At 39.2% G+C, this 16,244-nt stretch overlaps 1 protein-coding gene across 1 annotated transcript in view; it reads left to right on the forward strand.

Moving 5' to 3' along the window:
• crb2a (crumbs cell polarity complex component 2a) overlaps window positions 1-14,798 on the forward strand; it is a 46,478-nt gene extending 31,680 nt beyond the window's left edge. The window contains exons 8-13 of the mRNA XM_080871157.1: window positions 2,320-2,882; window positions 7,682-7,847; window positions 11,646-12,516; window positions 13,266-13,382; window positions 13,580-13,706; window positions 13,960-14,798. Coding sequence (XP_080727283.1) covers window positions 2,320-2,882; window positions 7,682-7,847; window positions 11,646-12,516; window positions 13,266-13,382; window positions 13,580-13,706; window positions 13,960-14,181 — 2,066 coding nt within the window. The 3' untranslated portion in view covers window positions 14,182-14,798. The remainder of the gene's footprint in view (window positions 1-2,319; window positions 2,883-7,681; window positions 7,848-11,645; window positions 12,517-13,265; window positions 13,383-13,579; window positions 13,707-13,959) is intronic.
• Window positions 14,799-16,244: the final 1,446 nt, after the last annotated feature.

Raw genomic sequence — 16,244 nt, forward strand, 5'->3', positions numbered from 1 at the left:
CCATTTAAACATTTAAACACAAACATGAGAATTTTTAAATGAACTCTAAGAAAGAGAGAGCATATTTCTCCTGTTTTGGCTTCCCTTCATTGGCTTCCTGTTAAATCCAGAATTGAAGTCAAAATCCTGCTCCTCACATACAAGGTCTTAAATAATCAGGCCCCATCTTATCTTAATGACCTTGTAGTACTATATCACCCCATTAGAGCACTTCACTCTCAAACTGCGGGCTTACTTGTTGATCCTAGAATATTTAAAAGTAGAACGGGAGGGAGAGACTTCAGTTTTCAGGCCCCTCTTCTGTGGAACCAGCTTCCACTTTGGATTCGGGAGACAGACACTATCTCTACTTTTACGATTAGGCTTAAAACTTTTCTTTTTGCTATAGCATATACTTAGGTCTGGATCAGATGACCCTGAATCGTCCCTTAGTTATGTGCATAGGCTGCCGGGGATTCCCACGATGCATTGAGTATTTCTTCTTCAGTCACCTTTTTCGCTCACTATGTGTTAATAGACCTCTCTGCATTGAACTATACTTGTTATTAATCTCTGGCACTCTTCCACAGCATGTATTTTGTCTTTTCTTCCTTCTCTCACCCCAACCGGTCGCAGCAGATGGCCGCCCCTCCCTGAGTCTGGTTCTGCTAGAGGTTTCTTCCTGTTAAAAGGGAGTTTTTCCTTCCCACTGTCGCCAAAGTGGTTGCTAATAGGGGGTCATATGATTGTTAGGTTTCTCTCTGTATGTTTTATTCTAGAATATAAAGTGGCTTGAGGCGACTGTTGTTGTGATTTGGTGCCCTATAAATAAAATTGGATTGAATTGAATTAGATGTATCATTACGTACATTTACTTTCAATACTACTGATGTTTATTTAGACTTTTTCTTTCCGTTTAAACTTTCTGAGCTAACTTCAGTAATATCTTCTTCAAAGTCATCAATGTGTCTATTAAATGTTTGCCATGATTAATCTGTTTATAAATGGGCAACATACTATAGCCTTCGAGTGGAGGTAATTAAACCATTACTTAAAAAGCCATTGCTTAACCCAGTTGTCTCAGCTAATTATAGGCCAATCTCCAATCTTCCTTTTATCTCAACATTTTTTGAAAGAGTAAATGTTATCTGATCATCTGCAGAACTCGCCTCCAACTCTGGAGACCCACAAACTCACCACACTTGATTCCTACTTCCGCTTGATAGGTCCCTCCCACCTCTGGTGTCCATCATTTGTTCAGGGGATTACTGCCACGACAGGCCACAGCTTTGTACTGCTGTCTCGGCATTTAACACAAGCCATTCAGGCTCAATCTCTCTATTCTCCATCATAAAGTTGTGTTGGTGGTGTGATTCAAAAATCTCATGGGGCTTCTGTCAGACACTCTCAATGTACCCTCACTCTATGTTTGGTTACACCAGACCTATCCACCATGCTCCCCATGGTGTTTGTTATGGACAAACTGTGATTAGTACAGAAGTCCAACAAACAACTTGGAGGTTTAGGTTTAGCTCAACTCTCCCTGAAATGTCACCATAAGAATACAAGGACTAGAAAGATGTCCTATTTCTCCTATACTGGCTGCTATTCATTGGCTTCCTCTTAAATAAACAATTGAATTTAAATTCCTTCTCTTCACATACAAAGTAAACAATCAGACCCTATCCTAAAGACCTCTTAGTAGCATATTATGCCAATATAGGACTTTGCTTTCAGAGTGCAGGGTTACTTGCCATTTCAAAAAGCAGAATAGAAGGCTGAACATTCAGCTATCAGATCCCTCACCTGTGGAACCAGTTACCAGATTCCCTGCCTAATTTTAAGATTAGGCTTAAGACTCCTTTTTGGTAAAGCTTACAGTTTCACTCACTGAGCCTTGTTCTGCTGAAGGGCTTTTCATGTTGCAAGGGATTTCTTCCTTCCAGTTGTTGCTAAGTGCTTGCTCATAGGGGATTGTCTGTTCGTGTTTTGGGGTCCAGGTTTTTTTTTTACCAATAATACTACAGTGAAATTGAAAGCTATGTATAAACTATCTGTATGAATGAGTGAATATGGTTTTTAGTGTAAAAGTGCTTTGAGTGGTCAGAAAAACAGAAATTACAACACAAATACATGTCCAGTTACCTTGCTATCACCTAATGTAGACTTTACTACTTTTACTACAGACATCCAGGTGTACATGTTTTTTACAGAACATTTTAACTTAGATGTGTGCTAAACATAAAATATAACTGGACGTTATTAATGGAACACCCTGGGGCATTGTTGCAGAGGTGTACATGATGTTTTTAATGTAGTTCAATTATTGTTCCCTGACAGAATTTTCTTGGTGGACCTACAACCATGAAGACACAGTGAGTTCCAGTGGATATGATATTGTTAAAAGCCACGGGAGCAGCTTCAGTGTGTCTTTCATCCTGCGCTCTTTAAAGCCAGATGGGTTGCTTTTCCAGCTGAGGAGGCCCACAGAGGAGGCCTACTTCTCAGTTTACCTGGGCATGGGGAGGGTTTTTGTTAGCTCTCTGCCAAGTAGTGCTCCACTTACAGCTCCAATATTTGTGACTAATGGTGAGAAGCAGCTTCTGCAGGTGGAAGTGCAACACAGACAGGTCATCTTTGAGCATGCGGGAATTCGCTACAGAATGGGAGAGATCCCTGAAGTTAGTGTTAACAGTGGAGATCAGGCCTATGTGGGAGGACTTCCAAAGGAATGGCCCTCTGATACCTGGGGGGGACGTTTCAAAGGTTGCCTTCAGGATCTTCGTTTAGACTCCGTGCATTTGGATGTGGATGGTTGGAACACCTTGAATAAAGTGGACATTTATTCATTAACCTATTCTGAGAATGTAAAGAAGGGATGTGTCAGTGACAATACCTGCAAGGTAGGACAAACCTCCTAAATCTTTTTATATTCTTTTGTGTCTTTGTGTTCTTGTGAAAAATACCTTTAGGTATGTTGTTCACCTTCATGTTGTTTGGATGTGTAGTTCTCAGTGAGTGTGTAACTAATGTCTTTTTGAAAAAGTAACTTAACTGTCTGCTTATGATGTATTTAATGGACATCAGTAAACTGCTATTATAAAAAGACAGGTTACACTTTTCCTTAAACCATTCTCTAAACTAATGAGGTGATATTTAGGCCAAAATGGTACCCACTTTGTTAAAATATGACCCAAAGGGGAAAGTGTTATAAATGAAACACAGACCATTTTGATACTAGTCCGAAGCCAACAGTTCTGGGCGGCTCTCACTTCATGTTGGTAGATGATTGGGAAACGTCTGGGGAAAACCTGGTCTTGTTAGAAGAGACAGCATCCATCCCACTATTCCACTTTGGATGGAGCAGCTTTCATTTCTAGAAATCTGGCCAAATTTATTAAACCCTCAAAAACGTGTCTATGCAGAATCAGGACGAGAAAGCAGAGTTGCAGTCTTGCAATTCTCTCTGTAGCTCATCACTTCCTGTTATCCCCCCGAAACCCCATTATTATTAAAGATTAGGTCTCTCTTAGTACATCAATTATTAATCGACCAACAAACCTTTCTTTGATTTATTCTGCCTTACAGAAAACTGGTTACAGTAAGATGATTACGTTAGTTTATATGAATCAACACCCCTGATTTAGTGCTCATGTGATATGAAATAATTATTGTTATTATGTTATGTAATTATTGATTTTAAGATCTGTGTAGATACTGAAAATGACAGACTCAACACAGCATTAAGTCAATTATCAATTATTAGACTCAACTGGCTTCTCTCAAAATGTAAAAGAAACCACACATTATTTTAATCACACTGGATTTTGTTCTGACATATGGCATGAAAACAGCTTCCTGCAGCCTTGACCAATTGCAGTGTAACTAAGGGAAAATTCAGGGTCATCTAATCCAGCCCTAAATATTTGCTTTATTAAAAAGGAAAGTTTTAAGCCTAATCTTAAAAGTAGAGAGGGTGTCTGTCTCCCCAATCCAAGCTGGAAGCTGGTTCCCAGAAGAAGGACCTGCAAGCTGAACAAGGCTCTCTCTGCCAGGCCTTCAGGCTGGGATGCATGAGGTTCGCCCTGAGTTCCCAAAGGCACTGGATGTTGTAGGGCTGCCTTGGTTGATGTTTCTCATTTTCAAGATATTGCACAAATAAAAGGAAAGCAGTCCTGCATATTTGTTTAATATACGCATTGGACATATCCTGGCCAAAAATGACTTCAGGATTCTTCACAGGGTTACTGGATGTCAAGGTAATGCCATACAGAGTAGACAACTAGTTAGACATCATATTCCTAAGATTTCTAGGGGTGAATACAATAACCTGAGTTTAGAACCAGAAAATTTGAGGTTATTTTTATCTGAATTTAGGTCTTTAAACCTTTAAGACATTCCTGCAGTTTAACTACTTGTTAAACTGTATGGTATGTTATCTGGCTTCATGGATAGATAATCTTCGGTATCATTCGCATAGTATTGAAAATACATGCTATGCCTTCTAATGACACTGCTAACGGAAGCATGTATAATGTCATAGCGCCTAATTCTGTGGAACTCCATAAATAAGCTTAGCATTCAATTTAATTAAATTCTGTTTATATTTCGCCAAATCACAAGTTTCAAGGTACTTTACACTTTAGTTTAAAAAAAAAACTACAATAATATAGAGAAAACAGAAAATTACAACAATGATATGACCCCCTTGGAGCAAGCACTTTGCATTGGGAAGGAAAAACTCCTTTTTAACAGGAAGAACCCTCGAGCAGAACCATGCTCAGAGGGGGGCAGCAATTTGCAACGTCTAGCTGGGTTAGGGGAGGAAGACAGGACACTGACACTGTGGAAGAGAGGGAGAAATGAATAATAACTAATAATTAAATGCAGAGAGGTGTATAAACACAGAGATTGAAAAAAAAGTGACTGAAGAAAGTAGCTGTGTGAAGAGGACTATCCATTTACATGTATAAACTGGATATCTGCAAGCCAATCTAACTTCTTTTTATCTCTAAAATTCTTGAAAGAATAATTACAAAACAGCTACAGAGAAATGTTTTATTTAAAGAGTTTTAGTCATGTTTTAGAGCTCATCACTGTCCTGAAATAGTGCTAGTGAAGGTTAAAAATGATCCTTCTAGGATCATTTTTAACCTTCTCCGTGCTTGTCCTGCAAGACCTCAGCGTTCCATACTGTTGACCAAAATATTTTATTACAGCAATAAGAGCATGCTGTAGGTATTAAAGCACTGCACTGCAGTGATTTGAATCATGTCTATGTAATAGATTCCAATTTGTTCATTTGTAAATCCTTTTAGAGGCTTAGAGAGTCTTCTTCACACACTAAGGTCAATTATGGAGTTCCACAGGGTTCTGTGCTAGGACCAGTTGTTCTTACATTATACATGCTTCCCTTCGGCAGTATCATTAGAAGGGATAGCATACGTTTCCATTGCTATGTCGATGACACCCAACTTTATCTAACCATGAAGACAGATAACACACACCAATTAGTTTAAACTGCAGGAAAGTCTTAAAATTGACCTAAAATTTCTCCGAGTGATGTTGAAAAGCTTTTCCATGCATTTATTACTACTAGTAATATTACTTTATTACTTCTGGACTACTGTAATTCATTATTTTCAGGATTTCCCCAAAACTCCATGAAAAGCCTCCATTTGAACCAAAATTGCTGCAGCAAAAGTACTGACAGGGACTAGAAAGAAAGAGCATATTTCACACATACTGGCTTCACATCATTGGCTCCCTGTTAAATCCAGAATCAAATTTTAAATCCCTCTGTGTCAAAGGGGGCCAAAGGCCTGTACTGAATGTTAACCATTCCTCGCCGTCAGTCCCCTGACCGTGGTCGGGAGACACGAGGGGAGATGCTTCCTCCAGGGCCGAAGTTTGTCCTCCTTCGGGGTTAACTCCCTTCACTTTTGTGGAGTAGTGAGGCAGACAGAAATCAGCCGAGGGCCCGGAGAGTACTGAAGAGATGAGGCTTTAATAACAGTACTGCACACTTCGAAAACACACTGCATAGCCTGTAGCCCGTTAGAACGCTGCTCCCGGTCGCCCTCTCTACCCATGACACACTCTCTCCATTTTTCTCTCTTTCGCTCCCCCGCGTTTCCTTCATGCGCATGCTCACACACACGTCACATACACTCCTTACTGCACCCAGTCACACACAAGACGGCAATTCCCGCAACATGAAGCTGGACCGAAGTGCAGAACCAAGTGCGGAGTCAGCTGAAGTAGTTTTAATAGACTTTATTATCTTTGCAACAAACAGAATAATAACTTGGCATAGAAAAGTAGCAAACTTAAAGTGAACACAACATTTAACTTTGATGGATGAGGGGTTTGGGCCTGGGAGGACTAGTGAGGAGGACTGAGTCGTGGCAGGTAATACAAGTTATTGCACTGAACGGAAAGGGAAAAGGAGGTTAGAGTGAATGAATGAGTGAATGAGAACTTCTCCAGGTGAATGTGGATCTTAAAAGAGGGAATAGCTTGTGCTGCAGGTGGAGTCAGAGGTACTTTAAGAGGAGGAGGTGAAATTCCAGGTGAGCTGAACAGAGAGAAATGACTACCCTGGGTTCCAAGAAATCCTGTGAGCAATGGTGGCAGGAGGGCAGGCGGGTGTTGAGCAGGAAGTTTTCCCAGTAACAATGAGTATGACTGGGAATCCGAGGAGTGAGCGAAGCTGAAGAACGGAGCTGAGATGTGACCAGAAAACTGCAGCACAAGATAACAAGGGAAGTGCAAGGACTAGAAACAATAGCAGTGAGAGAGTGTGAGAGCCTGTTACCAACATGGATTAGTTGACAAACTGATGGTGAAGAGACGTCAACGCAGTTCTTAAGTAATGTGGACACAGGTGAATCAGGAACCCAGTGGAATTTTTCCGCAGCTCACCCAGCCTGTGACACTCTGCTCACTTACAAGGTCTTGAATAATCAGATAATAATAATAATAAAATATCCTATCTTAAAGACATCCAAGTAACATATCACCCAAAAAGACCACTTCACTCTTAGACTGCTGGTTTTCTTGTGGTTCCTGAGGTATGTAAAAGTAGAGGGAGGCAGATCTCCAGCTTTCAGGCCACTCTTCTGTGGAGGCAGCTTCCAGTTTGGATTCAGGAGACAGATACCCTCTCTGCTTTTAAAATTCGGCTTTTTTTTTTTTTTTGATAAAACATATAGTTAGGGCTGGATCAGGTAACCCCAAATCCTCCCTTAGTTACATTGCAATAGGCCTAGCTGGGGCTGAAGTGTTTCTCCTTCTCTCACCCCTTGTGTTTTTACACAACTCTGCATTTAATTATTAGTTATTATTAATCTCTGTCTCTCTTCCACTGCCTTTGTCCTGTTTTCTTCCCTTTACTCCCAACCAGTCACAGCAGATCACTGCCCCTCCCTAAGCCTGGTTCTGCCAGAGGTTTTTCCTGCTAAAAGGGAGTTTTTCTTTCCCACTGTCACCAAGGCCCTTGTTTATAGGAGGTCATCTTATTGTTTAAATTTTCTGTCTTTTCTCTGTATTATTGTAGGGCCGTAATTAATCAAACCAAATGTTGGTGTGATTTTGCACTATATAAATAAAATTATTTTAATCAAATAATAAAATGTAATTGATTATTTCCATATCAGTTCATTGTTCTACAAAAATGTAATCTGCATGCTTCCTTTTATAGATGAAGCCTTGCCAAAATGGAGGATGGTGTACCATCACATTCAACGATTTTACATGTTCTTGTTCTGAGGAATACACTGGGAAGACCTGCAAAGAACGTGTGTGGTGTGTCAGCCACCCATGTGTCAATGGTGGCCATTGTGTGGATCTACCTGATGGATATGAATGTAAGTTTATAAAACTTCAACTCCTATTATGCCATGGAGCAAAAAATATATATTTCTGTTCGCCTACCACCAGAGATGGGCAGTAACGCGTTACTTGTAACGCGTTACTGTAATCTGATTACTTTTTTCAAGTAACGAGTAAAGTAAGGGATTACTATTGCAAAAACGGTAATTAGATTACCGTTACTTCCCGTAGGAACGCTGCGTTACTGCGTTACTAAAACCGTGATTTCTTTGCGAGAATGTCTCACGACAGTGACAACAGCTGTGTGCAGATCAACAATGGATCACATATCGATTGTGGGAGAGAGTATGAGCGTGCAGCATTTAAAGCGTGGAAGTACTGACCTTACTTTGAGTTTGATTCCATAAAAAGTGACAAAAACATTAGCGTCCATCGTGCGTGGGAAGAAAACTTCTTTTTACAGCGAAAAAAACCCCTAAACTTCCAAGCAAGCACCGAGTGCGCAACGACATAATGCACAACTGACCGCGGCACACCTGCACCAAGGTAAACCTCCGCCTACCCCTAGTCCTGCTTTACAGGTGAAAATAGAGCAACAAGACCGCTGAGTCTTTGACTTTATTTTTTTTCTGCTGCGTTTTACTTGCATCTATTTGAAAGAGTGAGTGTAAACACAAAAAATATTTTATTTTATGTGCTGGAATGTGTAGAAAATAGGTTTAAATGTTAAACTAATTTATTCAAGTCAGAGAATGTTGCATATAATTAAATTTTTGCTTGATGCATAGAGTTAAAAGATTAAAACTGATAAAACAAGTTAAAAAAAAGAGACTTTTCCATTTGATTACATTTTGTATGATGGATTATGCAGAAAAAGTAGAATTGGGCTGAAAGATCTATCGCTTTATCACCTATTCAGGTTGTAAATCGTGTTTTTAAAAAGTAACTAAGTAACTAAGTAATTAATTACTTTTGAAAATAAGTAATCAGTAAAGTAACGGGATTACTTTTGGGGGGAAGTAATCAGTAATTAGTTACTGATTACTTTTTTCAAGTAACTTGACCAACACTGCCTACCACCCAGGCAGATTCTCTTGTTTCCCTAGGCACACAAAAACCAAGGGCTGAAAGTAAAGAATAAATATAATTAGTTTATTTGTCCAACAGATAATTAACAAAAAAGATAAAATATTATTGCAAAATAATAAATAGTAATAATAGTAACTGTTTTAGCACAAAATCCGAAACCAGATTCTTAGATACACTATATTACCAAAAGTATTTGTTTATCTACCTATATGAAATTTGAGTGACATCTCAAGTGACATTAAATATAATGCTATCCCACCTGTTGCAGTTACAACAGCTTCAACTCTTTTGGGAAGGCTTTCCTTAATGTTTAGGAGTGTGTTTATAGGAATTTTTGACCATTCTTTGAGAAGCACATTTGTGAGGTCAGACACTCATGTTGGACGAGAAGGCCCGGCTTTGTAGTCTCTGCTCTAATTAATCCCAAGGGGTTCTGTCGAGTTGTGGTCAGTACTCTGTGTAGGCCAGTCAAGGTCTTCATGTCTTTATGGACCTTGCTTTGTGCATTGGTGTGCGGCCATGTTGGAACAGGAACAGACTGTTCCCAAACTGTTCCCACAAAGTTGGGAGCATGAAATTGTCCAAAATATCCTGGTATCATGAATCATTAAGAGTTTTTTCATTGATACTAAGGGGCTGAGCCTAACTCCTGAAAAACAACCCCACACCATAATCCCTCTCCACCAAACTTTACACTCAGCCCTGTGCAGTCAGACAAGTACTGTTCTCTTGGCAACCACCATACCCAGCCTCGCCCATTGGATTGCCAGATAGACTCCAGAGTCGAGTGGTTCTACACTGTGTAGTGGTGTGTGTCCGACACTTTACTTTCCAATTATTTAGATCGGCGAGTGGATACTTTTGGCAATACATTGTATTTCATTATTTTTTGACATTTCACACTTAACACTGAATCGGTTAAGGAACAGCCCAAAGTGCTTCAAAGTGGATTTAATAAAATGATCTTGCCTGTAGGTCTTCTTTGTGTAATAACTCGTTAAACTGAAGTCACTTGATAAAATACAACAGTAAAACAAAAACAGTTCTTCACAATTACTTTTTCCCCAGTTATAAAAATCAAGGTTTTCTGATTATGAAACACTTTCAGTGAGAAGACAATAAAAATTGTCTATTACTTTCAGTACTTATATGAAAAAGCCATATAAGTCACAAATACTGCAATATGTTTTCCTATATGACTATAGTTCTCAAAGTGCGAATAAAAAGCTAACTAATACTTGCCTATGAAAATATAATCATCTAAGAAAAAATCTTTTTTGGATATCATGTCTTCTGAGATTACCTCTTGCTTCACACATTGTGACATCCTATCACTGTTGTTGCCAATTTATTGCCACACCTTATCATCCTTTTTCCTTCTCTCTTTCTTACTTCAAAATGATTTAAAACACAATTGAAATCCCTTCATTACATTTTTTTTTATTTTCTGTGTTGTATTTTAACAAGATTTATCATTAATTCCATCACATGTCAATATACTTTCCCTCATGTTTCATTTAGTTTATGCTATTTAACTTCAACTAGATTTTTCATTAGCTCAATCACACTTTTTATCTTGAAAACACTTGTGTTTGTGATTTACAATATGCTCAGCATAATTTATTTTTTAAATCATATATGTTAAAGTCTCCCAATCCTTCTTGTGCACACATACACATGCAGCCTCGAAGGCTATGACGGAATAAAAAGGCCACTCTACACAAAACCTAAGTGAGAGGCCTGTTATTAATTTCATAGATTATATTTTTGTATTCATTTTACTGCTTAATCTTATACCTGATTATATTCTGATCAGTATTAAGTAGTTAAGTATGATTAACTATCAGCAATATCACATTTAATTATGACTCTATGTTCAGAATTATGTATAATGATGTGTCAGACACACATTTCCTATCTTTCACATTCCTGCAGCCAGTCTCAGACACACAAAGGCATTAATCTGCCACGATGAAAGCTGGATCATGTCCACACACACAAAATTCAGACATTAGAATCATTGTCATTACTCAAACTACATTTGTAATTCAACATATCAATTAGACTTATACTTTGATTATATTTTTTGATTAAGAATTAAAGATGATTTACTATTAGCAAATGCACATATGGATCAATGGTACTGGCTAAAAAAATAAAGCTAAGAGGAATGGTTTAGGAGGAGCTTACCCTCTGAATCAAGTGTTGCAGAGGTCAGTATATCACCAGACTCAGGGGTAACTGATTCAGCCACAGGGAGAAGATCTTCAGCAGTAAGCCTGGGCAAAAGAAGATCAGTGTCCAGGGTAACTAGCTCAGATACAGGAAGAACACTCTCTGGGTAGTTTGCACAGTGTTCACACAACCTGTAATGTTACTGGAGGTGAGTTAGGGAGGTAAACATATAAGGTCCATCTCAGTCCATGTGTCTATGTGCAAGCACGTTTCTCCCACACTCAACAGAGAGCAGTGGCACATCCAAAAAATCACTCCTAAACGGGGTTTTTTTTCAATATATTGGGGTGGGGGTGGGGGGGCTGTAGCCTATCCCAGCTGTCTTAGGGCGAGAGGGAGGGTTCACCCTGGACAGGTCACCAGTCTGTCGCAGGGCAAACACATAGACACAGACAACCATTCACTCTCACTTTCAAATCTACAGGCAATTTGGAGAATATCTTCTACATGACATCCATATTTTGAAATAATAAGGAAAAATTGTTCATTTTGTTCATTTTGACTCCTAGGTGTTTATAATGCCACATTTGAGAACAACGCTGTGCAGTACAGTTCTGGAGGCTCCCTGGTTGAGCCTGTCACTAACATATACATGGAGTTGAGGACCCGGTCAGAAAATGCTGTGCTCCTGAGGGCCTCCTGGGGCTCTGATCTCCTAATGGTGGGTCTGTTGGACTCATCAGTCCGGGTGGAGATCCAGCTAAGCAACAGCTTTGAGCCTCTGACCTTTACAGGCGTCCGTCAGGTTGCAGACGGGAGCTGGCACCGCGTGAACATTTCCATGACTGAAAAGGACCGCAAAGCCTCCCCCTGGATCATCACTGTGGATGGAATCACAGATGCTAACAGTGTGCCAGAGCGCACAGGTAGTATTCGCTTTCTCAATCAGAAGGGGGCGTTACTAGCCCTTGCAGAGAGCTTCAATGGTTGCATGGGTGCAGTGAGGCTTGGAGGAGTTTACCTTCCTTTTGTGGATGATTATAAGGCCCCACAACCTTCTCAGTTTCATTTAATTGGAAAACCAAAGATTTATTTGGGCTGCACTGGTACCCCTGTTTGTGATTCAGATCCATGTCTAAACGGAGGCACGTGTGAAGACCTCTTTAATAAATTTGGATGTATCTGCAACTCTGGTTGGGAGGGAGACCAGTGTGAGATGGACACTGATGACTGTGCATCTCAGCCCTGTGTTCATGGAAGCTGTAAGGACTACTTGGCTGGTTTTCAGTGCAATTGCCACCTGGGATATGCTGGCACTCTCTGTGATGAAGATATTGATGAGTGTGAGCATCATAATTGTGAACATGGAGGAACCTGTCAGGATGGACCCAACATGTACACCTGCATATGCCCTAAGGAGTACAGGGGCCCACACTGCCAGTGAGTTCTCACTAATTGATCATTTGTTTATTCCCTGTAGTTAAAGGTGAACTGCTGTAGTGAAGCCAAACTACACAAAAGTATTGGGCCACCTGTGCATTACCCCTAGAGGAATTGCTCGGCCATAGAAATTCATTCCATAAAACTCCCTGCAGACTGATGTTTTTTGCTGATGTTAATGCCAATCCTACTCTGTTTTATATGGTCATCCACTTTATGGCTGAATTAAAACCACTTTGCAATATTAGTAGTTATGAGTGATTATGGATCACTGATCTTGAAGAAATTTCCTGAAATGAGTTGTTGCAGCACTGGCATCCTATTACAATACTATGCTCAAATTCAGTGAGCTCTTTAGAATGACCCATTCTTTCACGAATATTTGTAAAGGCAGATTGTATGACTAGGTGCTTGATATTATACATGTGGCCATGATACTGAAAACATTCAAATTGAAAGATTCAAATGTTTTGCCCAATACTTTTGTTCCTATGGTGTATGTAAGATATGCATGCTGCCAGCAGCTTGTGCTGAGTGAGTTAAGAGCACAACTAATCTGCCCTATTTTAAACCATATTTGTCTTAACAATTGAAAAAAAATGCAAGGAAGCGTTATTGTTTTTCTGTCTTTGTTTACAATTTTTTGTTTATTAGTTTGAAAAGACAATAACATTGTAGATTTAGCACACACTACACATGCACTTAAGAATTCCTGCACATCTTGCCAAGATAAACACTATTTCTTCCAGGTGGGTCTATCCTCCTATACAGTGTGGTAAAGATGTTATGTGTGCAAACGATGGTGTCTGCAATGATGGACTGTGGGGGGCTAACTGTACATGCATGCCAGGTTTCACAGGCACCAGGTAAGCTCACATCTGAGTCATTTTACTCTAACTGTTACTAAATTTAAGTAATACCACATGTGTGTATGTATATCATGGTAGAGGGGATATATATAAACATATAACCATAAATATGACTTAGCTTCAGAGTTGTTAATGTAACAGTTAATGTTGACTTCAGGTAATTTCTGGTAATTCAGGTAATTTTTGTCTTGCAGATGTGAAATGGAGATCAATGAGTGTGGGTCTAACCCCTGTAGAAATGGAGGTTCCTGTTTGGATCGCTTTAACATGTTTGTATGTGAATGCCCGCCCGGTTACAGTGGTCCAGTCTGTGACAGTAACGTATGTTCGCTTCAATTTCTTCTTCAGAGCTAGATAGACGAGATCAATAACTTAGTTGCAACATTTAACGAATGATATATTATATGTGTTTCCCAAACTAAATTACTTTTCATATTTTACATGAAGTTTCACAACAGCAGTATAAACTTGATTTAGATTCACATCTTTCTAATTTTGAAATGACTGAAAATCAAACTATGTAATGGAAACATCCATCAGTAAGACCAAACCTCTACACTTTTTGTCTCTGCAGAAAGAAGCCCGTATACAGGGAATCCCCTGGCTGCTAATTGTGATCCCGTTGCTCTGCCTGTGCATTCTCCTAATGATTATTGGCTTGACCTTTGTAGTGCTCACAGCAAGGAAGAAGCGCCAGTCAGAGGGCGCTTATAGCCCCAGTGCTCAGGAACTAGCTGGAGCCCGGCTAGAGATGGACAGCATGCTCAAAGTACCACCGGAGGAGAGGCTTATCTGATCTGACAGGAACACAAATCGATAAAGGGAGCTAGAGGTGATCCGATGCTGTGGGGAGGTGCACAGGGCTGTCACTGTCAAACTGTTAGATCCTCTGAATGTCCAGGCTCATCTGATGTTATAGCCCCCTCCTTATAGACCTGTGCTACAAAAATATATTGACAATGTAAATTGTGCATATTTCATCATCTGAGGAAATAAGCCCTATGAACTTCAGGAACTCATAGCCATCAATTTATCCTCTGATGACCCCCTCTTATCAGAAATCATGCCAGTTTTTTATGCTCAAAACTGCTAAACAGAGGACAAATAAGCTCTCCACTACATGGTCACCTTTGGAAAATGTCCAACAGGTTCATGGCACACCAGTGGTGCTGCTGCCGGAAACTTTGCTCCAGTGGAGACAGTATGGCTCTGAGAAAACTCTTTACTGTTCTTTCTTTTCTGATAGACATGTTTGGCAACATGACTTATTTTTCAGTTTTCCTGGTAATATGGGACTTTGTAGCAATTTTTAGAAATGCTTTTTCTTGTAAAAGATTACATTTATTTACATTTGTGTCCACTTGTATGCACATTAATTAAATCTATAAATGTAATAAAGGCCAATTAGAGGTTTTTACTGCTTGGCCAGGAAGAATGCTTGTTATAAAGAATTTAGACAGTAGAGATAAAGTTAAATTGTTTGCTGTTATTTTTAATTCTAGTCTAGATTTTCATTGTCTCTTGTGCTCAGATTTTCTTTCTGTCAAGGTTTTTTTCTTCTTTTTTTTTGTTTGTTTTTTTTTCAAAAAAGCAAACAAACAAACAAAAACAACATCCCATTTTTGATATTAGGGTCATTCGGTCTCAAATCAACCAAGGGTTCTGCTCAACTGTCTCTGATTTGCATACAAATTTGAGAAAATGTGATCATTTGGTATATCTTAAAAAGTATTTCATATATGAAGCTATGGTCTATTAACTCATAGTGAGTGAGGAAGGTGAGTGAAGAAGAAATACTCTATGCATCATGGGAATCCCCCTACACCTATTGCATCATAACTAAGTCAGGATTCAGGATCAGCTGGTCCAGCCCTAACTGTATGCTTTAGCAAAAAGGGAAAGTTTTAAGCCTAATCTTAAAAGTAAAGATAGTGTCTGTCTTCCGAATCCAAGATAGAAGCTGGTTCCATAGAAGAAGCCCATATGGAAAAGATATATATAAATCTTATAAAGTTTGTATCTGTCTTATGTGAAACTTGTATGAAAAGCATACAAGAATAAAAACAGATATAAGATCCCATAAAAAATTATATAAATGAAACTTGTATGTTTTGGATACTTACTAAAACAATATATGAAAGTAATGAGAAAGTATATGATGTTATATGATTCACTATATGAAGCAGGCCACATCTTATGCAAGTCTTTTATAAGTTTTTTCTATTTCTTTTCCATATGGGAGGGCCTGAAAACTGAAGGCTCTCCCTCCCATTCTATTTTAAATACTCTAGGATCAACAAGTAGGCCTGCAGAGCGAGAGTGAAGTGCTCTAATAGGGTGATATGGTACTACAAGGTCATTAAGGTATGATGGGGCCTGATTATTTAAGACCTTGTATGTGAGGAGCAGGATTTTGAATTCAATTCTGGATTTAACAGGAAGCCAATGAAGGGAAGCCAAAACAGGAGAAATATGCTCTCTCTTTCTAGTCCCTGTCAGGACTCTTGCTGCAGCATTTTGGATTAACTGAAGGCTTTTCTGGGAATTTTTAGGACATCCTGATAATAATGAATTACAGTAGTCCAGCCTGAAAGTAATAAATGCATGAACTAGTTTTCCAGCATCACTCTGAGACAGGATATTTCTAATTTTAAAGATATTGCACAAATAGAAGAAAGCAGTCCTACATATTTGTTTAATATGTGCATTGAAGGACATGTCCTGGTCAAAAATCACTCCAAGGTTCCTCACAGTGTTACTGGAGGCCAAGGTAATGCCATCCAGAGTAAGAATCTGGTTAGATAGGTCTGTGAAGGTTCTCAGTCATCCAGGTCATCGTAGTCAAAGGAGCTTGCAAAG

The sequence above is a fragment of the Rhamphochromis sp. 'chilingali' genome (assembly GCF_963969265.1).
Source record: "Rhamphochromis sp. 'chilingali' genome assembly, chromosome: 2".
Classification (NCBI taxonomy): domain Eukaryota; kingdom Metazoa; phylum Chordata; class Actinopteri; order Cichliformes; family Cichlidae; genus Rhamphochromis; species Rhamphochromis sp. 'chilingali'.